Source organism: Oncorhynchus mykiss, chromosome 14, assembly GCF_013265735.2.
Source record: "Oncorhynchus mykiss isolate Arlee chromosome 14, USDA_OmykA_1.1, whole genome shotgun sequence".
Classification (NCBI taxonomy): domain Eukaryota; kingdom Metazoa; phylum Chordata; class Actinopteri; order Salmoniformes; family Salmonidae; genus Oncorhynchus; species Oncorhynchus mykiss.
The window spans coordinates 19,325,593-19,350,874 of NC_048578.1; the positions used below are offsets into that span (position 1 = coordinate 19,325,593).

At 45.4% G+C, this 25,282-nt stretch overlaps 1 protein-coding gene and 1 non-coding gene across 8 annotated transcripts in view; one reads left to right on the top strand and one right to left on the bottom strand.

Moving 5' to 3' along the window:
- The window catches only part of limch1b (LIM and calponin homology domains 1b), a 145,848-nt gene that overhangs the window by 42,395 nt on the left and 78,171 nt on the right, over positions 1-25,282 (bottom strand). For 5 of the 7 annotated variants that reach the window (XM_036943114.1, XM_036943111.1, XM_036943112.1 and 2 more), the window contains exons 4-7: positions 21,869-21,975; positions 10,739-10,772; positions 6,699-6,809; positions 5,018-5,219 (exon numbers count right to left, since the gene is read on the bottom strand). In XM_036943114.1, coding sequence (XP_036799009.1) covers positions 5,018-5,219; positions 6,699-6,809; positions 10,739-10,772; positions 21,869-21,975 — 454 coding nt within the window. The remainder of the gene's footprint in view (positions 1-5,017; positions 5,220-6,698; positions 6,810-10,738; positions 10,773-21,868; positions 21,976-25,282) is intronic. The other 2 variants (XM_036943110.1, XM_036943113.1) reach the window with 1 other exon arrangement.
- On the top strand, positions 1,912-1,987 carry trnav-uac. Its single transcript has one exon. It is a non-coding gene; the product is annotated as a tRNA-Val (tRNA).

Below are 25,282 nucleotides of genomic sequence, written 5' to 3' on the forward strand. Positions count from 1 at the left end.
ATTATGGCTGAAGGTAGCTACTGTTTGATTGCTCTTGTCAACCATCAAATTAACCCAAAATAGTAACATTTGGATGTGCAGAACCTCATCGCTTAAGGTCTTCCCCCCTCTCCGCCACATAAATTCATCCTTTAAGGTCCTCCCCTTCTCCACTTAGAGATTTATGCTTCCCAAATGGCACCCTATTTCCCCTTCAAAGTGCACTACTTTTGACCAGAGGATGCCATTTGGGACGCAAACATTCACTTTTTGACGGATGAAGACTATAGAGGCCTTAAGGTACTTCTGCTTCAAATTGACCGTAGGTTGTAAAGTGGAGGGGTTTAACCCTTCAACAGCTTCAATTGGAACCATAAGCAGGTGCCACTCATGCATGCAGCCCATACCAACTGACCTGTGGTCCCCTGTCAACCTCCTGTCAACCTCCTGTCAACCTCCTGTGGTCTCCTGTCAACCTCCTGTGGTCTCCTGTCAACCTCCTGTGGTCTCCTGTCAACCTCCTGTGGTCTCCTGTCAACCTCCTGTGGTCTCCTGTCAACCTCCTGTGGTCTCCTGTCAACCTCCTGTGGTCGCCTGTCAACCTCCTGTGGTCGCCTGTCAACCTCCTGTGGTCGCCTGTCAACCTCCTGTGGTCGCCTGTCAACCTCCTGTGGTCGCCTGTCAACCTCCTGTGGTCGCCTGTCAACCTCCTGTGGTCTCCTGTCAACCTCCTGTGGTGTCCTGTCAACCTCCTGTGGTCTCCTGTCAACCTCCTGTGGTCTCCTGTCAACCTCCTGTGGTCTCCTGTCAACCTCCTGTGGTCTCCTGTCAACCTCCTGTGGTCTCCTGTCAACCTCCTGTGGTCTCCTGTCAACCTCCTGTGGTCTCCTGTCAACCTCCTGTGGTCTCCTGTCAACCTCCTGTGGTCTCCTGTCAACCTCCTGTGGTCTCCTGTCAACCTCCTGTGGTCTCCTGTCAACCTCCTGTGGTCTCCTGTCAACAGTAAACCACATGTTCACAGTAAATGGCAGGTAGCATAGCGGTTAAGAATGTTGGGCCAGTAACTGAAAGGTTGCTTGTTCGAATCCCAGAGCCTACTAGGTGAAAAATATGTTGATGTGCCCTTGAGCCAGGCACTTAACTCCAATTGCTCCTGTAAGTCTCTCTGGATAAGAGCGTCTGCTAAATTACTAAAATGTAAACATGTGGACTACTGTTAACAGGGACGAATAGAAGAGGGAGGAATAGAGAAGAGTGAAGACTAGAATAGGGAAGAGAGTACAGAAGTGGCCTCTTGCAAGTAACACAAAGATGTCGATTTATCCACAGTGTGCGTTGATTTACATAACCCCTGACAAAAGAGGGCTGCCATTATCACATTTCTTTTGGAGACGAAATTAAAATCCTCTGAGTTAGCTTCCACAGTGAGTTTGAGAGCAGAATGGTGATAGCAGTTTAAGGAAGGCCTGGACCATGGAAAACTGTAGCTAATTTGTATAAACAGTCATGATTGGGAGCCTCATCATTGGCTGATCTCTGTCCTGCTGTTCTCAGACCAAGTGTGTGGGCCTCCAGGAGGTCTCCTGGAACTGTTCCAGAGTCAATTAGAGTTAGATGAGCCCAGGGTTGGAGATGGCCTGGACGAGGCACTGTGGTTAGGACAGTGAACATCTTTAACGTACAGCTGGCCTCACTAAAACCACTCAATGTTTACCTACATGGCTTTACCCAGCATCTATTGCTCAACGTTTCCCTATAAACCAATACAAAAAAAACACCAACAACTCAATGTTTCCTTTCAATCCAATAGAACAAACCTCTCAACACCTTTTGCAACAAACCAATAACAAAACATCTTTACAAACGAATAGCAAACACATCAACTAAACATCAACTCAGCTTTTCCCTACAAACCGATAGCAAACATAACGTGGTCCTGTGTGGCTCAGTTGGTAGAGCGTGGCACTTACAATGCCAGGGTTGTGGGTTTGATTCCCACGGGGGACCAGTATAAACAAATATGAAAATGTACGCACTCACTACTGTAAGTCGTTTTCCTGCAAACCAAAAATCCAGCTCTGAGCACTTTCACCCATCGACACAGACATTTCCTCCCCACTTCCTTCTAAACAATAACACACCCTAGCCCTCGACAGGAATATTGGTCTCAGCCCATGTGTTGCTTTTAGTTCTCAGAATCTCAGCCAAAACACTTGGTGAAACATTGCAACCTTTTACGAGCCTCCATTAAAAGTTAAGAGGTTGCTTTGACAATTATACTGTGTGATACTACTTACCTACTTCCTATGGTCACTTATGACTAGCATGAAGTTAAAAAACATCTTCAGTTTCAGTCAAGCTAGAATTCAGACTCCATTTATGTCTTCCTTGCAGTGCATAAATCTTTTTTTACAGCTGTTGACGTGTCCGTCTTTCCGACATGAAACATTACTCACAGCATCGCATGTTACATGCGACCATTGTGAACATGGCGGATGCATTGGAATATGGACATTTAAGCAGAGCTGTTGCTTTAATCCTTTCCATCCATTGTCTGACACCATTGCACCATCCAAAATGAAAACACACGCGCACACACAGTGTATGTAATGTGTGTGTGTGTGGGGGGGGGGGGGGGGGGGGGGGGGGGGGGGGGAGAGTTGTCTGCATGTATGTATGTACTGCAGATGTGGCCAGGGCAATAAATTGCCATGTCTGTACTGTGAGACGCCGCTACAGGGAGACGGGATGGACAGCTGATCATCCTCACAGTGGAAGACCACTTGTAACAACACCTGCACAGGATCGGTACATGCGAACATCACACCTGCGGGACAGGTACAGGATGGCAACAACTGCCCGAGTTACACCAGGAACGCACAATCCCTCCATCAGTGCTCAGACTGTCCACAGTAGGCTGAGAGACGCTGGACTGGGAGCTTGTAGGCCTGTTGTAAGGCAGGTCCTCACCAGACATCACCGGCAACAATGTCACCTATGGGCACAAACCCACAGTCGCTGGACCAGACAGGACTGGCAAAAAGTGCTCTTCACTGATGAGTTGCGGTTTTGTCTCCCCAGGGGTGATGGTCGGTTTCACGTTTATCGTCAAAGGAATGAGCGTTAAACCGAGGCCTGTACTCTGGAGCGGGATCGATTTGGAGGTGGAGGGTCCATCATGGTCTGGGGCGGTGTGTCACAGCATCATCGGACTGAGCTTTTGTCATTGCAGGCAATCTCAACACTGTGCGTTACAGGGAAGACATCCTCCTCCCTCATGTGGTACCCTTCCTGCAGGCTCATCCTGACATAGCCCTCCAGCATGACATTGCCACCAGCCATACTGCTCATTCTGTGTGTGATTTCCTGCAAAACAGGAATGTCAGTGTTCTGCCATGCCAGCGAAGAGCCCATTGAGCACGTCTGGGACCTGTTGGATTGGAGGGTGAGCGCCTAGGGCCATTCCCCACAGAAATGTCCGGGAACTTGCAGGTGCTTTGGTGGAAGAGTGGGGTAACGTCTCACAGCAAGAAAAAATCTGGTGCAGTCCATGAGGAGGAGAAGCACTGCAGTACTTAATGCAGCTGGTGGCCACACCAGAAACTGACTTACTTTTGACCCTCCCTTTATTCAGGGACACATTATTCCATTTCTGTTAGTCACATGTCTGTGGAACTTGTTCAGTTTATGTCTCAGTTGTTGAATCTTATGTTCATACAAATATTTACACGTTAAGTTTTCTGAAAATAAGCAGCTGACAGTGAGAGGACATTTTTATTTATTTTTTTGCTAAGTTTATATATGTCTGTGTACGTGCGCATATTAAAAGATGAAAGCAGGCTAGGCTTGTGTGGTTATGGTTAGGTCTCATTTTATCTCAACCCCCCCTTGAACAATCAGGGTTTTAAAAGGCTCTGGTTGGAGCATCATAGAGTTTTAAAATACAGAACCTAGTTCTTGGCTTCTCTTTCCTTGCCTGAAAATACATAAAACACACATCTTATTTTTCCTCTGGTGCGTTCGATGGAGAGCTTGCTAGTCTAGTGTTGAAATTGCAGCTGCTAATATACAAAATATAGTCCTCAAGGGTAGCATAGGCCTGTATAAGAGAGGAGAGGGATTATATCAATCAATAATGGTGTATGTGTGCACGTGCATGCGTCCCTAGGTGTGCATACAAATATAGGCACAAAATTGAGTATGCCCCTATATTACAAGCAGAAACACCCACACCCACTGTGACTGATATGGATCACTCTCAGGTATCTTAATTCTAGTGCATCACTACAGATGACAGACAGAACACTCACACCCACTGTGACTGATATGCATCACTCTCAGGTATCATCTAGTGCAACACCACAGATTGTAACAGTTGAAGAATTGGTATGTAAAAAACAGCTACACTAGAATATGTTGCAAACCGTCAGTCAAGACTGCAATCTCCTCTCTCCACCACCTGATCTCAATTCTCTCTCTCCATGTCTCTTCAAGAGGGCCTTCAAAGAGACGTAACCCACAGCAACAGCCCTAAACATTGGGCCCGAGGAATAAACACAAAACCTCCTTTGTACATATGTCAATAACAGAGCTGGGCTGAGATGGAGATACCCTGACAGATGATCACATAGATTGGAGGTTGAAAAGAGCAAATAGGGGTAGCTAGTTTCAGACCAGCTGACGGTGACTATTCCACCACCTGCCCCAATGACACTGTAGGTGAAAATGCATGACATGCATCATTAAAGTGCACAGAATAAACCATTGGTGGTGAATGAGGCAAGTCACTATGTGATGACAGCTACATGAACAAAACAGTTACAGCTATGCAAGCCACTGTAACACAACAGGGTGCACACCATTTAGCAACAGAAAATGTTTTACAACGAAAATGAGAGTTCAAGTTCAGGTAGTCCCTCCCGGTTTTGTCCATTTTCTTCTGTTAGGTTTTGACCCAGGTAACACCAGACAGTATGAGACAGTAAAAGCATGTGACTTGTGTGCGCAGTGTGACCCATCCGGGCTTCTAGCGTCCTACCATCACTGCCAATGCCGCGGGCGACCACTACGTCCGGCGAGGGCGTCTGTCTGGAGCGTGAGCCGAATGAGTCCAGGCTGTCGAAGGAGTCCTCTCGGCCGTGGCGAGGCGGGGAGAGTGAGTCGCTACGCTCCGAGTCCCAGCAGTCGATGTAGCCGCTGTCCCGTATGCTGCGTTGGGGGCTCTCCGTGTCCTCCGCCTCCTTTGACACACAAATGCACAAGCATGCAAATTTATGCACACACACACGTCAATGTAAAAAGACTTGTGTTGAGATTATCCCAATACCCCCTCCAATCTGGATCCCTCCTTCACCATGATTCCTCCAACACGGACAAGTACATTCACTTCCTCTTTCCAATTCTAATTGATATTCTACTTCTGTCTCTGTGTTTTAAGCTGCACAGTGTAACCCTGTCTGTGGCTTCTCTAGTTTCCAGGGTTGAGGAAAGACTTTTCCTTCCCGTCTGCCGGAGGAACCTCCTGGACCAGCCCTGTTTCTCTTTCCCCCTCCCCCTCATGGCTGACACCTACCACCTCTTTCTCCCTCTCCACTGCCCCTTCTCTTTTCCTCAAACCCTCCTGTCCCTCTCTCCCCCCTTCCTCTACTCCTCTCTCCTGCTCCCTTCCACTCCCCCTCTCCATCCCTCCCACACTATCCCTTTCTCCACCCACCCCAACCCATTTTCCCCCCTTACCCTCCAATCTACTCCGTCTTTCAATTCCTCAGACCTATTCCCTGTGCCAGATCCTGAGTGAAGGAGGATGCCGGGGTCCTACTTGGCTGACCTCATGGTGGGTGGGGGGGATGTGGGGTACAATGGCTGGCTTTGAGTGGCAACTCTAGGGGAGGGGGGGGGGTATTCCTGATAGGGTTCATAGGATTGATCCATCCAAAGCTGAAGCCTCAGCTCGGACAACAGCAGTGGACCTGAAGCTAATGGGTGTGCAGGTTTTGGTTCCTGCCCAGCATTAATACACCTCCTGTATTGCGTGTGACAGGAATTCATAAACCTATTGAATTTCTCTCTCACTTTAAGTCACTATCATTACCTTTTGTTAAGTGGAGATGTGGCCCTGTTATTCTGGACTATACAGACATCTGGGAAAGCATTCTAGGTTAAGTGGTCATTTCTCATTTATAGAGAATAATAGAGGGAGAATAGAATAAATGGAAGAGGAGTGACCTCACGCTCAGAACGGTTGCTACAGCTACATCCCTATATGTCCCTGGGGGGCTGTAAAAAGCCATAGTCCAGGTGACACACACTGGTTCTGGAGGACCAGTTGAAGGCCTGAGATCATCCCTGGACAAAGAGAGAGGTGGGAATGGGGGGGGAGAAAGAGGAAAGAGAGCATTCTTTTCTAGGGATGACTCCATGAGGGGAAGGGGAGAGATAAAGGATGGAGTAGTGAAAGCATCAGTGCACACCGAGGGGAGTTTGCGTCATAACATCCTTACGTTTGCCAAATAAAATATATGCTTAGGTTGGACAGTCCCTTCTAGTCTAACGTTCCTAATAGTACAGCCACCTAACAACTGCAAAACTACTTTGAACATCTACAAAGACGTAAAAATAAACCACCCTTCCAGGAATTGAACCCCCAACCTTGTCATTGCTATCACTAGGATACAACAAACTGAGCCATGTCAAAGCCTTACATCTATCCCTGTACACACCTTTCGCATCTGTGATAGCAGGCCTTCAAACTCCTTCAGGTCCAGTGTGGGCCCGTTGTAGGAGGTGCAGCTGTTGGCAGCCCGGCCCAGCCAGTATATGGTAATCAGAACCTGTGGAGGAATCATTACAGCAGGAAGAGGATTTTAGAGCCAGTATCAACAAGACAAGGTATTAACGTCAGTCTGTAACATTCAATTTAGTGGTAGATCATTGCCAATTGACCCACCCGCACAGTCAACCAACTTTTGGGCTAACTAATTCCCAGTGGTCTCATACCTCAAGCTTGTGCACAAGTTGTGTAATACATTATGCAAGACTGCTAGCACATGATACATTAGCTTATTTGATAATTAGCAAAGTTGCTTGATAAATGCTTTACGGGCCCAATATCCCACTTTCCCCCCCCAAAAAACTGACCAAACTAACGGTTTGCTTACTGAGTAAACCTGGCAAAATGCCATTGCAAAATCAACCTATGTTGATATGGGTAAAGTTAACATACTGTAAGCCACAAATGAAATTCTTGACAGCTCCAAGGTATGCTTCATAACGCTAATACTAGCCGACAGCAACACAAGCATTCTCAGCCACCTGAGCGCAATCAGAGAATTCCACATTTCACACAGTGTGTCTATGTGATAGATGCCAGCTATGGCACACTGTACCCATTAGCTAGCAAAATTATACCATCTCTCAAAGCGGAACATTGGGCTAACTTATATAAAATAAAAATATTGCTAACTCAGACATGTGTTGCAGACACATTGAGGTACTGTACTGACACATTCAATATTCCGGATACATTCTGGACATATCGTTTTGCCATGCGGTTTGTGCAGCGACCGTACCACACACAATTGATACCACACACAATTGATACCACACACAATTGATACCACACACAATTGATACTACACACAATTGATACCACACACAATTGATACCACACACAATTGATACCACACACAATTGATACCACACACACAATTGATACCACACACACAATTGATACCACACACAATTGATACCACACACAATTGATACCACACACAATTGATACCACACACAATTGATACCACACACAATTGATACTACACACAATTGATACTACACACAATTGATACTACACACAATTGATACTACACACAATTGATACTACACACAATTGATACTACACACAATTGATACTACACACAATTGATACTACACACAATTGATACTACACACAATTGCTCCACAGTTGTTCTTCCCCAATTGCATCAATTCAATGTACTATTCTCCCTTGAGTGTTAGTTTGATGTCAAGTCCAGTCATACAAACTAAATCACCCTCCTTTCCACTTGCCTTCAATTTGTAAGAGTTTCATCAAAGAGGCCACCAATAGGGTTCACTTCCTGATATATTTGGTCCACTCTTTTCCCTATCACTATAATAGGCTAGCCAGGAGTTTCTGTACAAAAAAAGACCTAGCCCTTGTCCTGGCCAATATGAACACACAGCTAGCTTTCTTGCTCTCTTTACCATTGCCACGTGGGTAAGGTTGTTTTACTATGCTAGCATAGCCCTGACAGCTAATTTACCATGCCAACTTCATCTACCATCTCATGTCCCTCCCTATATGTAGCTCGGCCACTGTGTGGACACAGCACTCTTGCTACTGTGGCCATATGGAGATCACACAGGATCTTTTATGTTGCAAGAACAAGCTGATAGAGTGTCTGCTTTGTTTTGTGATATCAAAGTCATCTAAGGATCTAGGGGTATTCCTTTGATAAAACAGATTACAGGTTGTCTTGGGTGGTTTGCGTAATGTGTGGTACACAGTAATTGTAAGCACTCTTTTCAGATGACAATCTAGGCTACAAAACAAAAACTAAACATACTTCACCCACAATGCACATCCAGTGCACTGAATCTAGAAGGCAAAACAATAATATTCACATTCATCACAAGCACCCACACTACCATTTAGCATGACAAATGTACACAAAGTGAAGTCAGGTAGGTAGACTGGGATTCAAACTTGGATACTTGCAACTTTCAGTACAACACCTGTCTGTCAAACAGCAAGGGATGCTGGCACCTCAGGTGCTGTTCTAAGGATGGAAAATGTTTGTGTCAATAAATAGCCTAGACAGGGTATAAATGTTCATACTACTCATGCTCTGTTTGTGGAATATACAGTAGGTTCTACAACTGTTGCAATGATAAATTAAACAGCATACCTAGCCTGGCTAAACATGTTGTAGCTACACCTTTGCAAACACCCTTGTGACAGCATGTCACACTGAAAGTATACACCACAAACTAATCCTGCAACATCTTGAAGACCTGAGGTCATGCCCTCTGCACGTCTGTCTCCGCCTCACTTTACAGTGCCCGTCTTCTCTGATAGTTTCACTGGACCAGTCACCTGACAAAATGTGTTCCTTCCGGATGGAACAATAACCTCTTTGTGCCACAAGTGTGTACACAGGCCTGATTGGTGTCACAGTTTTGCCCCAGCCCCAGCCCCAGCTAACACACCTGACTCTAATAATCACCTAATCATGATCTTCAGTTTAAAATGCAATTTGATTAAATCAGCTGTGTTTGCTAGTAATGGAGAAAAAGTGTGCCACCAATCAGGCCCTCGAAGACTGGAGTTGCCCACCCCTGTAGCTTGCATGAGCACACACACCTTCACAGCAGCTCTATACCTACAGAACCAAAATGCCAAACAATATTTTCTCCAAAACATACCTACGTCATAGTGAATAAGATACCTTACGCTTGATTCAGTTTAACAATCCATGAGGCCAGCAGAATTCCATCCAGTCAAGCATGATAGTCCCTTTTCCTAGCCAAGTTTGAGCTGCGTGTACAAAACACTCCACCTATCTCTTTTTTTCAGTTTGATGGTGCTCTGAGTCTCAGCAATTTTTGTATTTTTATAATTGAATGCTGTTGCTGCAGTTTGCTACAATGAAAAGGCTACAATCGACAGCAGCACTAGGCTAGCTCACTCTACAGCTGTTGGGAGTTTATGGGACGTTCTCATGCAGTGCAGACTGAGTCTAATGCAGCGTTTCAGTGTCCCTCTGCTAAAACAGCTGTGGGGCTAGAGCTGGAGGCAGCCTTGGCTGAGTATAGTCACATATGTTAGACAGAGCACGCTATAGCAAGCCAAGTCAGGTAGAGAGCTCACTGCAGAGGATGACAAACGCACTATGCTAGCTCGCTAGCTCCTCTTAAAGCAGCAGAGACAGGAGATAGACGGAGGGAGAAAGAGAGGGGTTCATGGGATGGACTGACTAAGGGAGAGGGATAGGATTGAGAGAGATATTCAGAGATGGAGAAAAGAACGACAGAAAGAATGACAAAAAAAAGACAAAACACAGCCAGAGACAGAGACCAACCCATAGACACGAGGACATAACAGATTACCAGATAGACCAACCCATAGACACGAGGACATAACAGATTACCAGAAAGACCAACCCATAGACACGAGGACATAACAGATTACCAGACAGACCAACCCATAGACACGAGGACATAACAGATTACCAGACAGACCGACCAACCCATAGACACGAGGACATAACAGATTACCAGACAGACCAACCCATAGACACGAGGACATAACAGATTTCCAGACAGACCAACCCATAGACACGAGGACATAACAGATTACCAGACAGACCAACCCATAGACACGAGGACATAACAGATTACCAGAGAGACCAACCCATAGACACGAGGACATAACAGATTACCAGACAGACCAACCCATAGACACGAGGACATAACAGATTACCAGACAAACCAACCCATAGACACGAGGACATAACAGATTACCAGGCAGACCAACCCATAGACACGAGGACATAACAGATTACCAGACAGACCAACCCATAGACACGAGGACATAACAGATTACCAGACAGACCAACCCATAGACACGAGGACATAACAGATTACCAGGCAGACCAACCCATAGACACGAGGACATAACAGATTACCAGACTGACAAACAATATAGAGAGGTGTCACTTACATTCTTGAGTTTCCTACTGCAGTCGGCAACCCTGCTAGGAAGAGAGAGAGAGAGAGAGACGAGGAGGATCATAGGTTCCAGGTTAGAGAGCTGTCAAATGAGCTGCACCTACTCCACACTGTAGTTATGGAATGACATACAAATGGAAAAACTGATCTGGACTGAGAGGGAGGGAGGAGGAAGAAAGTGAGAGTGGGAGAGAGAGGAGGAGGGAGAGAGAGAGGGGAAGGGAGAGAGAAAGAGAGAAGTAGAGGGGGACAAAGAGAGAGCGAGAGTAGTTGCAAGAGAGAAAATATTAGTCTCTCCAAACTCTCCAGCCTGACCCTGTTGCTGCAGCCTCAAGGTTGTTTGACCCCGTTGCTTCAGCCTCAAGGTTGTTTGACCCCGTTGCTTCAGCCTCAAGGTTGTTTGACCCCGTTGCTTCAGCCTCAAGGTTGTTTGACCCCGTTGCTTCAGCCTCAAGGTTGTTTGACCCCGTTGCTTCAGCCTCAAGGTTGTTTGACCCCGTTGCTTCAGCCTCAAGGTTGTTTGACCCCGTTGCTTCAGCCTCAAGGTTGTTTGACCCCGTTGCTTCAGCCTCAAGGTTGTTTGACCCCGTTGCTTCAGCCTCAAGGTTGTTTGGATGCTTTTCTTTGTTCAAGAGCCTCTAGGCAATAGCAGGGCAAGGACAAATTATTATTTAATGTCTTTCTCTGACACACAAATGGACACACGCACAGAGACAAACAGACACAAACACACGGGCAGGCATGTTTGCCTTCCATTCTCTCACTAACATATTTCTCATCAAACTAAATAAGCTCTCAACCATGTGTCAGAATGGTGACATATTGAACTATATCTACAGGTCCCGTGTCGGTCTGGTGTGTGCATGCGTTTGAGTGTGTGTGTGTGTGTGAGCATGTGTGATTCCATGTGTGTGTAGGTGAGCTGACCTAAGGCTACACTTGATACTTTACTCACACACTAGTCAGCAGAGATCATAGGTCAGCCTAGTGGGCTTGTTCAGCTCCCACACAACATTCCATGTCATAATGACCTTTACAGGTGACCCAGGAGTTAAGAGTGTTACAGACCTACTCCCACATGAGTGGGATTATTATGGGATAGTCAATCAAATGACTCAAGTCCAGATCGTTAGTAGGTGGAAGCTTATTCATTTACATGTCAATCTGCTTGTTCATACCTAATCCTTATGTTACCAGGTTGGCTGAGAACACTCTCTTTAACGACCTAGATTTGCAGAGAGTTGCAAGAGAAAGGAGAAGGTTTAAATTAGAAGCTGAGGATGACTTGGTAGCCAAGGCACCAGGGATAACATCCCATACTCTTGCGACAAGTGCTGTGGGATCATGTAAATTCACTAATCCTTATAATATATGGATCAGTTCATGCTTGCCTGTTTTGAGGTTGAGGTGATTTGTAGATTTCTGTGCTTGCAACTAACCCTGTCAGATCCAATGACTAATAGAAAGGCTCTATAGCAATTAGAAGATATTTTGAAGATATTCTGTTTGTTCCCATTTCTGGCAGCTTTGATAAGGAGACATATAAAGGTGATTCTTTTCACTTTGTACATGACCTCCCCTTGAGAGCACCACATTTGTTAGTTGGCAACAGGATACTAACACATTTCATGACCAAATGTATGTGCTTGTAAAACATCTTATTCCAAAAATCATGGGCATTAATATGGAGTTGGTCCTCCCTTTGCTGCTAGAACAGCCTTCACCTTTCTGGTAAGGCTTTCCACTTGATGTTGGAACATTGCTTCTGGGACTTGCTTCCATTCAGCATTAGTGAGGCGATTAGGATTGGCTCGCAGTCTGTGTTCCAATTCATCCCAAAGGTGTTTGATGGAGTTGAAGTCAGGGCTCTGTGCAGGCCAATCAAGTTCTTCCACACCGATCTCATCAAACCATTTCTGTATGGACCTCGTCTAGAATGTCATTGTATGCTGCAGCGTTAAGATTTGGAACTAAGGGGCCTAGCACAAACCATGAAAAACAGCCACAGACCATTATTCCGTCGGGCAGGTAGCGTTCTCCTGGCATCCGCCAAGCCTAACTTCGTCCGTCGGACTGCCAGATGGTAAAGGGGCGAGCTTTACACCACTCCAGCCGATGATTGGCATTACACATGGTGATCTTAGGCTTGTGTGAGGCTGCTCGGCCATGGAAACCCATTTCATGAAGCTCCAGACAAACATTTATTTTGCTGACGTTGCTTCCACAGGCAGTTTGGAACTCGGTAGTGAGTGTTGTAACTGAGGACAGACGATTTTTACACGCTTCTGCACTCGTCAGTTCTGTTCTGTGAGCTTGTGCGGCCTACCACTTCGCGGCTCAGCCGTTGTTGCTCCTAGACTTTTCCACTTTACAATAACAGCACTTACAGTTGACCGGGGTAGTTCTAGCAGGGCAGAAATTTGACCAACTGACTTGTTGGAAAGACTGCCATGTTGAAAGTCACTGAGCTCTTAAAAGTTAAGACATTCTACTGTCAATGTTTGTCTATGGAGAATGCATGGCTTTTGCTCAATTTTATACACCTGTCAGCAACGGGTGTGGCTGAAATAGCCAAATCCAATAATTTGAAGGGGTGGCCACATCATTTGTGTATATATAGCTAGTGTAGCTGATCCAGCAGAAAGGGCCAAATGAGGGCCAAAGACCAAATGAAAGTTAAAGAAAGAGCGAGAAATACAGTAGATAGGTGACTCCAAGTCAGTTTCAGCGTCAGTTTCTCCACCTCCCTTTCCTTCAACAGAATGGCCCTGTGTCATTTCACCTTCATCTCCTCCCTCTGTCCTTCCTCCTCTCCTCTAGCTTGACTAAATAGACAGGTCTCTTTTCTCTACGCTACCTTGATTACTTACATAACCACATCTAAAGGCTGCCTGAGAAAGAAGGCAATTCAGATTCCACTAGGTATTAGATCACTGTGATATCAACTGTACTCTCTTCCCTCGCTCTCTTTTTCCCTCTCTCACACTCTTGCTGTTACTCTCTCTCTCCCCCCCTCCCTCTCTCCTCTTTGGAAACCGAAATGGATCGGTTTCCATCAACAGATGGTACAGAGGACATATTTCAGGCCTCAGCTCATTGTGTGTCTGTTTATACTACAGGTCGACCGATTATGATTTTTCAACGCCGATACCGATTATTGGAAGACCAAAAAAAAGCAGATACCAATTAATCGGGCGATTTAAAAACTTTTTTTTTTTAATAATGACAATTACAACAATACTGAATGAACACTTATTTTAAATTAATATAATACATTAATAAAATCAATTTAGCCTCAAATAAAATCAAACATGTTCAATTTGGTTTAAATAATGCAAAAAAGTGTTGGAGAAGAAAGTAAGAGTGCAATATGTGCGATGTAAAAAAGCGAACGTTTAAGTTCCTTGCTCAGAACATGAGAACATATGAAAGCTGGTGGTTCCTTTTAACAGGAGTCTTCAATATTTCCAGGTAAGAAGTTTTAGGTTGTAGTTATTATAGGAATTATAGGACAATCTCTCTATACGATTTGTATTTCATCTACAGTCGTATGAAAAGGTTTGGGCACCCCTGACAATTTCCATGATTTCTATATATAAATAATTGGGTGTTTGGATCAGCAATTTCATTTTGATCTATCAAATAACTGATGGACACAGTACTATTTCAGTAGTGAAATGAGGTGTATTGGATTAACAGAAAATGTGCAATATGCATAAAAACAAAATTAGACAGGTGCATAAATTTGGGCACCCCAATAGAAAAATCACATCAAAATTTAGTAGAGCCTCCCTTTGCTAAAATAACAGCCTCTAGACGCTTCCGATAGCCTCTAATGAGTGCCTGGATTCTGGATGAAGGTATTTTGGACCATTCCTCCTTGCAAAACATCTCCAGTTCAGTTAGGTTTGATGGTTGCCGAGCATGGACAGCCCGCTTCAAATCATCCCACAGATACTCAATGATATTCAGGTCTGGGGACTGGGATGGCCATTCCAGAACATTGTACTTGTTCCTTTGCATAAATGCCCGGGTAGATTTTGAGCAGCGTTTTGGGTCGTTGTCTTGTTGAAATATCCAGCCCCGGCGTAACTTCAACTTTGTGACTGATTCTTCAACATTATTCCCAAGAATCTGCTGATATTGAGTGGAATCCATGCGACCCTCAACTTTAACCTCTAGTAACTCCCCACCCCAGGTCCGGGAGCGTAATCGTCGACTGACACTAATTAGCATAACGCAACGGACATAAATATTCCTAGAAAATATTCCTATTCATGAAAATCACAAGTAAAATATATTGAGACACAGCTTAGCCTTTTGTTAATCACCCTGTCATCTCAGATTTTCAAAATATGCTTTACAGCCAAAGCTAGACAAGCATTTCTGTAAGTTTATCGATAGCCTAGCATAGCATTTTGTCCAGCTAGCAGCAGGTAACTTGGTCATGGAAATCAGAAAAGCAATCAAATTAAATCGTTTACCTTTGATGAGCTTCGGATGTTTTCACTCACGAGACTCCCAGTTAGATAGCCAATGTTCCTTTTTTCCAAAAATATTATTTTTGTAGGCGAAATAGCTCCGTTTGTTCTTCACGTTTGGCTGAGAAGTCGCCCGGAAATTGCAGTCACGAAAACGCCGAAAAATATTCCAAATTAGCTCCATAATATCGACAGAAACATGGCAAACGTTGTTTATAATCAATCCTCAAGGTGTTTTTCAAATATCTATTCGATATATCCACCGGGACAATTGGTTTTTCAGTAGGACCGATTGGAATAATGGCTACCTCTGTATTTTACGCGAGAAACACTCAGAGCCATCAGGTGACCAATTGCGCAATGTAGCCGCTTACGGGTATTCTTCAACATAAATGTGTAAAACTACGTCACAATTCTGTAGACACCTTGGGGAATACGGAGAAAAAGTAATCTGGTTGATAGTCCATTCACTGTTCAATAGGGACGCATTGGAACGCAGAGCTTTCAAAACATGAGACACTTCCGGATTGGATTTTTCTCAGGCTTACGCCTGCAATATCAGTTCTGTTATACTCACAGACAATATTTTTACAGTTTTGGAAACTTTAGAGTGTTTTCTATCCTAAGCTGTCAATTATATGCATATTCTAGCATCTTGTCCTTACAAAATATCCCGTTCACTACGGGAACTTTATTTTTCTTTTTCTTTTGCCGCCATGCATAACGTCCCTTGGTATGACCAAATAACTCAATCTTTGTTTCATCAGTCCACAGCACCTTATTCCAAAATGAAGCTGGCTTGTCCAAATGTGCGTTTGCATACCTCAAGCGACTGTTTGTGGCGTGTGTGTAGAAAAGGCTTCTTCCACATCACTCTTCCATACAGCTTCTCCTTGTGCAAAGTTCGCTGAATTGTTGAACGATGCACAGTGACACCATCTTAGCAGGATGATGTTGTAGCTCTTTGGAGGTGGTCTGTGGGCTGTTTTTGACCGTTCTCCCCATCCTTCGTCTTTGCCTCTCCGATATTTTACTTGGCCTGCCACTTCTGGCCTTAACAAGAACTGTGCCTGTGATCTTCCATTTCCTCACTATGTTCCTCACAGTGGACACTGACAGCTTAAATCTCTGCGATAGCTTTTTGTAGCCTTCCTCTAAACCATAATGTTGAACAAACTTTGTTTTCAGGTCATTTGAGAGTTGTTTTGAGGCCCCCATGTTGCCACTCTTCAGAGGAGAGTCAAAGAGAACAACAACTTGCAATTGGCCACCTTAAATACCTTTTCTCATGATTGGATGCACTTGTCTATGAAGTTCAAGGCTTAATGAGCTCACCAAACCAATTGTGTGTTCCAATTAATCCGTGCTAAGTAGTTCAAATCAACAGAATGACAAGGGTGCCCACATTTTTGCAAAGCCTATTGTTCACATCTGATTGAATTTCATACAACGTAATATTGCTACACTAAAAATCTTTGTCTGGACAATACCCCAATACCCCAATTGATATGCTTGAAGTCATAAACAGCTCAATGCTTGAAGCACAGTGACGAGCTGCTGGAAAAACGCACGTAAGTGCTGTTTGAATGAATGCTTATGAGCCTGCTGGTGCCTACCATCGCTCAGTCAGACTGCTCTATCAAATCGTAGACTTAGTAATAACATAATAACACTCAGAAATACGAGCCTTAGGTCATTAATATGGTCGAATCCGGAAACTATCATCAAAAACAAGACATTTATTATTTTAGTGAAATAGGGATCCGTTCCGTATTTTATCTAACAGGTGGCATCCATACGTCTAAATATTCCTGTTACATACAACCTTCAATGTTATGTCATAATTACGTAAAATTCTGGCTAATTAGGTGGCCCAAACTGTTGCATATACACTGACTCTGCGTGCAATGAACGCAAGAGAAGTGACACAATTTCACCTGGTTTATATTGCCTGCTAACCTGGATTTATTTTAGCAAAATATGCAGGTTTAAAAATATATACTTGTGTATTGATTTTAACAAAGGCATTGATGTTTATGGTTAGGTACAGTCGTGCAACGATTGTGCATTTTTCGCAAATGCGCTTTTGTTAAATCATCCCCCGTTTGGCGAAGTTGGCTGTCTTTGTAAGGAAGAAATAGTCTTCACAGAGAGCCTGGTTAGCAGGCAATATTAACTAAATATGCAGGTTTAAAAATATATACTTGTGTATTGATTTTAAAGAAAGGCATGGATGTTTATGGTTAGGTACACATTGGAGCAAGACAGTCCTTTTTCGCGAATACGCACCGCATCGATTATATGCAACGCAGGACACGCTAGATAAACTAGTAATATCATCAACCATGTGTAGTTAAAAGTGATTATGATTGATTGCTTGTTTTTTTATAAGATAAGTTTAATGCTAGCTAGCAACTTACCTTGGCTTTTTACTGCATTCGCGTAACAGGCAGTCTCCTCGTGGAGTGCAATGTCATCCGGTGGTTAGAGTTTTGGACTAGTTAACTGTAAGGTTGCAAGATTGAATCCCCGAGCTGACAAGGTAAAACTCTGTTGTTCTGCCCCTGAACAAGGCAGTTAACCCACTGTTCCTAGGCCGTCAATGAAAATAAGAACGTGTTCTTAACTGACTTGCCTAGTTAAATAAAGGATAAATAAAGGTGTACATTTTTTTTATACAAAAAATTTGTATTATTATTTTTAAATCGGCCAAATCGGTGTCCAAAAATACCGATTTCCGAATGTTATGAAAACTTGAAATCGGCCCTAATTAATCGTCCATTCCGATTAAATCGGTTGACCTCTACTTTATACACCCCCACCCAAATCTGTTTTCTAGATCTGAAGACACCTGTCATACCGTGAACACTAGGTAGTGTGGCAGGAGAAAAGGGTATGGCTGCACACTAAATCTAAGACGGTGACAAGGGCATTTAAGTGGCAGTTTGATGTTTATCGGTTATTTTAATGCATACACAGCATGCATACACAGCATGCACACACACTTCCCTTAGGCCACACCTGAACTCTTCAAGGCATCATATGTCATGATAGAACCAGTCGAGCCACCCCCAAGACATGTTAAGTTAGACATTGCTCCATCTCTCCTTCTCTGTCTCTCTAGTGCTCTCCCCGTCTCCCTCTCCCCCCCGACTCTCTCCCCCGTCTCCCTCTCCCCCCCCGTCTCTCCCCCCCGTCTCTCCCCCCCGTCTCTCTCCCCCGTCTCTCTCTCAGGTCTCCCTCCCCGTCTCCCTCCCCCCCGTCTCTCTCCCCATCTCCCTCCCCCCGTCTCTCCCCCCGTCTCCCTCCCCGTCTCCCTCCCCCCCGTCTCTCTCCCAGTCTCCCTCCCCATCTCCCTCTCCCCCCCGTCTCTCTCTCCCCCCTCCCTCTCTCCCCCCGTCTCTCTCCCCCCTCCCCGGTCTCCCGTCTCCCTCCCCATCCCCCTCTCGTCGTCTCTCCCTCTCCCTCCGTCTCTCTCCCCATCTCCCTCTCCCCCCCCCTCTCTCCCCCGTCTCTCTCCCCGTCGTCTCCCTCCCCCCCCCGTCTCTCCCCATCTCCCTCTCCTCCCGTCGTCTCTCCCCCCCGTCTCCCTCTCCCCCCGTCTCCCTCCCGTCGTCTCTCCCCCCGTCCCCCCCCGTCTCCCTCTTCCCCGTCTCCCTCCCCCCTCTACCCCCGTCTCCCTACCCCCGTCTCCCTCCCCATCTCCCTCTCCCCCCGTCTCCCTCTCCCCCCGTCTCCCTCTCCCCCCGTCTCCCTCCCCCCCCGTCTCCCTCCCCCCCCCCCCGTCTCCCTCCCCGTCTCCCTCTCCCCCCGTCTCCCTCCCGTCTCCCTCTCCCCATCTCCCTCCCTCTCGTCTCCCCGTCGTCTCCCTCTCCCCGTCTCCCTCCCTCCCCATCTCCGTCTCTCCTCTCCCCCCCGTCTCTCTCCTCTCGTCTCTCCCCCCCCCCCGTCTCTCTCCTCCCCCCCCCCCCCCCTCCCCCCCCGTCTCTCTCCTCTCCCCCCGTCTCTCTCCTCTCCCCCCCGTCTCTCTCCTCCCCCCCCCGTCTCCCCCCCCCCCCCGTCTGCCTCCCCATCTCCGTCTGCCTCCCCATCTCCGTCTGCCTCCCCATCTCCGTCTGCCTCCCCATCTCCGTCTGCCTCCCCATCTCCGTCTGCCTCCCCATCTCCGTCTGCCTCCCCATCTCCGTCTGCCTCCCCCTCTCCGTCTGCCTCCCCCTCTCCGTCTGCCTCCCCCTCTCCGTCTGCCTCCCCCTCTCCGTCTGCCTCCCCCTCTCCGTCTGCCTCCCTCTCCCCGTCTGCCTCCCTCTCCCCGTCTGCCTCCCTCTCCCCGTCTGCCTCCCTCTCCCCGTCTGTCTGCCTCCCTCTTCCCGTCTGTCTGCCTCCCTCTCCCCGTCTGCCTCCCTCTCCCCGTCTGCCTCCCTCTCCCCATCTCCTTCTGCCTCCCTCTCCCCATCTCCGTCTGCCTCCCTCTCCCCCCCTCTCCGTCTGCCTCCCTCTCCCCCCCTCTCCGTCTGCCTCCCTCTCCCCCCCCGTCTCCGTCTCTCCCTCAGTCTCTCTATCGCTACTGACAGAGTAGTTCTGGCACCAGGACAGTTGGGGGGGAAACACCCAGTCACCTAGCAACAGCTACAACATCACAATCTCTGGATATAGCATACTGTAATATTTTGTCAATGACCAGTTGTACCTAACAGATACTGCTTTGTTATGTTGCATACAGTAGAGTCACACTTCCACTGAACTGTCTTCCCGAGAGCTACTAATTACTGTACTGTTGAAATAGCAGACACACAGTGATGTAGAAAGACAAGCAAATGGATGGAAATAGATCAAACACATGGATGAAAATACAAAGACGGACAGACAGGGAGATGGATACAGAGATAGTTGAAATTGGAAGTTTGCATACACTTAGGTTGGAGTCATTAAAACTCGTTTTTCAACCACTCCACAAATGTCTTGTTAACAAACAAGCCGGTTAGGACATCTACTTTGTGCATGACACAAGTCATTTTTCCAACAATTGTTTACAGACAGATTATTTAATTTATAATTCACTGTATCACAATTCCAGTGGGTCAGACGTTTACATACACTGAGTTGACCGTGCCTTTAAACAGCTTGGAAAATTCCAGAACATTATGTCTTGGCTTTAGAAGCTTCTGATAGGCTAATTGACTTTTGAGTCAATTGGAGGTGTACCTGTGGATGTATTTCAAGGCCTACCTTCAAACTCAGTGCCTCTTTAATTGACATCATGGGAAAATCAAAAGAAATCAGCCAAGACCTCAGAAAAAAAACTGTAGACCTCCACAAATCTGGTTCATCCTTGGGAGCAATTTCCAAACGCCTGAAGGTACCACGTTCATCTGTACAAACAATAATACGCAAGTATAAACATCATGGGACCACGCAGCCGTCATACCGCTCAGGAAGGAGACGCGTTCTGTCTCCTAGAGATTAACGTAATTTAGTGCAAAAAGTGCAAATCAATCCCAGAACAACAGCAAAGGACCTTGTGAAGATGCTGGAGGAAACCGGTAAAAAACAATCTATATCCACAGTAAAACGAGTCCTATATCGACATAACCTGAAAGACCGCTCAGCAAGAAAGAAGCCACTGCTCCACAACCGCCATAAAGCCAGATAACGGTTTGCAACTACACATGGGGACAAAGATCGTACTTTTTGGAGAAATGTCCTCTGGTCTGATGAAACAAAAATAGAATTGTTTGGCCAATGACCATTGTTATGTTTGGAGGAAAAAGGGGGATGCTTGCAAGCCGAAGAACACCATACCAACTGTGAAGCACGGGGGTGGCAGCATCATGTTGTGGGGGTGCTTTGCTGCAGGAGGGACTGGTGCACTTCACAAAATAGATGGCATCAAGAGGTAGGAAAATTATGTGGATATATTGAAGCAACATCTCAAGACATCAGTCAGGAAATTAAAGCTTGGTCGCAAATGGGTCTTCCAAATGGACAATGACCCCAGGCATACTTCCAAAGTTGTGGCAAAATGGCTTAAGGACAACAAAGTTAAGGTATTGGAGTGGCCATTACAAAGCCCTGACCTCAATCCTATAGAACATTTGTGGGCAGAACTCAAAAAGCATGTGTGAGCAAGGAGGCCTGCAAACCTGACTCAGGAATGGGCCAAAATTCTCCCAACTTACTGTGGGAAGCTTGTGGAAGGCTACCCGAAACGTTTGACCCAAGTTAAACAATTTAAAGGCAATGCTACCAAATACTAATTTAGTGTATGTAAACTTCTGACCCACTGGGAATGTGATGAGAAATAAAAGCTGAAATAAAATCACTCTACTATTATTTTGACATTTCACATTCTTAAAAAAAAAGTAGTGATCCTAAATGACCTAAGACGGGGAATTTTTACTAGGATTAAATGTCAGGAATTGTGAAAAACTGAGTTGAAATGTATTTGGCTCAGATGTATGTAAACTTCCGACTTCAACTGTATAGACAGGCAGACAGGCAGGCAGGCAGGCTGAAAGACAGGCAGGCTGAAAGACAGACCGAACAACTGTTCAACCACCCTACTGACCACCTACTGGACAGTGAGCCAACCAGCCAGTCAACCAGCCAGACAGACAGGGAAGCAGGTGTGTGTGATGTCTTACTTGGCGTTGGGGCGTGTGGATATGTCCTGCAGGTCCCCAGGGTCAAACAGCTGAGAGCCCTTCAGTCCCAGCTCCTCACAGCCACGCAGGAACACACTCAGGTTGTCCTGAAGGAAGAGAGAAGACAGAATATTACTTAGAGAGGACATAATCACATCAGACGCCATAAAGTGCTTTGAAAGACTGGTCATGGCTCCCATCAACACCATTATGCCAGAAACCCTAGAACCACATTCATCTGTACAAACAATATTACGCAAGTTTAAACACCATGGGACCACGCAGCCATCATACCGCTCAGGAAGGAGACGCGTTCTGTCTCCTAGAGATGAACGTAATCAATCCCAGAACAACAGCAAAGGACCTTGTGAAGATGCTGGAGGAAACAGGTACAAAAGTATCTATATCCACAGTAAAACAAGTCCTTTATCGACATAACCTGAAAGGCCGCTCAGCAAGGAATAAGCCACTGCTCCAGAACCGCCATAAAAACGCCAGACTACGGTTTGCAAATGCACATGGGGACAAAGATCGTACCAAAGTACGTTAATCTCGAGAAGACAGAACGCGTTTCCTTCCTGAGTGGTATGACGGCTGCGTGGTCCCATGGTGTTTATACTTGCGTAATATTGTTTGTACAGATGAACGTGGTACCTTCAGGCGTTTGGAATTTGCTCCCAAGGATGAACCAGGTGTTGGTCTTGGCTGATTTCTTTTGGTTTTCCCATGATGTCAAGCAGAGAGGCACTGAGTTTAAATGTAGGCCTTGAAATACACCCACCGGCACACCTCCAATTGACTCAAATGTCAATTAGCCTATCAGATGCTTCTAAAGCCATGACATCATTTTCTGGAAATTCCCAAGCTGTTTATAGGCGAAGTCAACTTAGTGTATGTATGTAACCTTCACTGGAATGTGATTCAGTGAATTATAAGTGAAATTATCTGTCTCTAAACAATTGTTGGGAAAATGACATGTCATGCACAAAGTAGATGTCCTAACAGACTTGCCAAAGCTATAGTTTGTTAACCTCTCTGGGATATGTGGGATGGTAGCATCCCACTTGGCCAAAAGCCAGAGAAAATGCAGAGCGCCAAATTCAAATAAATTCCTATAAAAATCTAACTTTCATGAAATCACACGTAAGATACCAAATTAAAGCTACACGTGTTGTGAATCCAGCCAACATGTCAGATTTCAAAAAAGGCTTTTCGGGCGAAAGCAAATGATGCTATTATCGGATCATAGCACCATAGTAAACAAAACGGATGGCACTGTGATAGACTGCATCCAATTTATTGAGTAGGGTATTGGAGGCTATTTTGTAAATGACATCGCCGAAGTCGAGGATCGGTAGGATGGTCAGTTTTATGAGGGTATGTTTGGCAGCATGAGTGAAGGATGCTTTGTTGCGAAATAGGAAGCCAATTCTAGATTTAACTTTGGATTGGAGATGTTTGATGTGAGTCTGGAAGGAGAGTTTACAGTCTAACCAGACACCTAGGTATTTGTAGTTGTCCACATATTTCAGAACCGTCCAGAGTAGTGATGCTGGACGGGCGGGCAGGTGCAGGCAGCGATCGGTTGAACAGCCTGCATTTAGTTTTACTTGTATTTAAGAGCAGTTGGAGGCCATGGAAGGAGAGTTGTATGGCATTGAAGCTCGTCTGGAGGGTTGTTAACATCGTGTCCAAAGAAGGCCCAGAAGTATACAGAATGGTGTCGTCTGCGTAGAGGTGGATCAGAGACTCACCAGCAGCAAGAGTGACATCATTGCTGTATACAGAGAAGAGAGTCGGCCTAAGATTTGAACCCTGTGGCACCCCCATAGAGACTGCCAGAGGCCCGGACAACCGGCCCTCTGATTTGACACACTGAACTCTATCAGAGAAGTAGTTGGTGAACCAGGCGAGAAAATCATTTGAGAAACCAAGGCTGTCGAGTCTGCCGATGAGGATGTGGTGATTGACAGAGTTGAAAGCCTTGGCCAGGTCAATGAATACGGCTGCACAGTATTGTTTATCATCGATGGCGGTTAAGATATCGTTTAGGCCCTTGAGTGTGGCTGAGGTGCACCCATGACCAGCTCTGAAACCAGATTGCATAGCGGAGAAGGTACGGTGGGATTCGAAATGGTCGGTAATCTGTTTGTTGACTTGGCTTTTGAAGACCTTAGAAAGGCAGGGTAGGATAGATATAGGTCTGTAGCAGTTTGGGTCTAGAGTGTCTCCCCTTTGAAGAGGGGGATGACCGCAGCTGCTTTCCAATCTTTGGGAATCTCAGATGACACGAAAGAGAGGTTGAACAGGCTTGTAATAGGGGTTGCAACAATTTCGGCAGATCATTTTAGAAAGAAAGAAAGGTTGTCTAGCCCAGCTGATTTGTCGGGGTCCAGATTTTGCAGCTCTTTCAGAATATCAGCTGACTGGATTTGTGAGGAGAAATGGGGAAGACTTGGGTGAGTTGCTGTGGGGGGTACAGTGCTGTTGACCAGAGTAGGGGTAGCCAGGTGGAAAGCATGGCCAGCCGTAGAAAAATGCTTATTGAAATTCTCAATTATAGTGGATTTATCGGTGGTGACAGTGTTTCCTATCTTCAGTGTAGTGGGCAGCTGGGAGGAGGTGTTCTTGTTCTCCATGGACTTTACAGTGTCCCAGAACTTTTTTGAGTTTGTGTTGCAGGAAGCAAATTTCTGCTTGAAAAAGCTAGCCTTGGCTTTTCTAACTGCCTGTGTATATTGGTTTCTAACTTCCCTGAAAAGTAGCATATCTTGGGGGCTGTTCGATGCTAATGCAGAACACCATAGGATGTTTTTGTGTTGGTTACCCTCTCTGGGATAGGGGGACGCAAATGTCCCACTTGGCCAATTGCCAGGGAAAATGCAGAGCCAATTTCAAATAAAATACTATAAAATTCTATCTTTCATTAAATCACACATGCAAGATAACAAATTAAAGCTACACTCGTTGTGAATCCAGCCAACACATCAGATTTCAAAAAGTATTTTCGGCGAAAGCATAAGAAGCTATTATCTGATGATAGCACAGCAGTAAACAAAGAGAGAAATAATATTTCAACCCTGCAGGTGCTACACAAAACACAGAAATAAAATAAAAAACATGCCTTACCTGCGATGAGCTTCAATATGTCCCATTAACATCACAAATGGTCCTCTTGTTCGATTAATTCCGTCCATATATATCTAAAATGTCCATTTATTTGGCGCGTTTGATCCAGAAAAAAAATCATCTTCCAATTTGCGCAAAGTCACTACAAAATATCTCAAAAGTTACCTGTAAACTTTGCCAAAACATTTCAAAATACTTTTGTAATACAACTTTAGGTATTTTTAAACGTTAGTAAATCGATCTGTTTTCAATAGAGGACGAGAGGAAACTAATGCTACTTTTCAA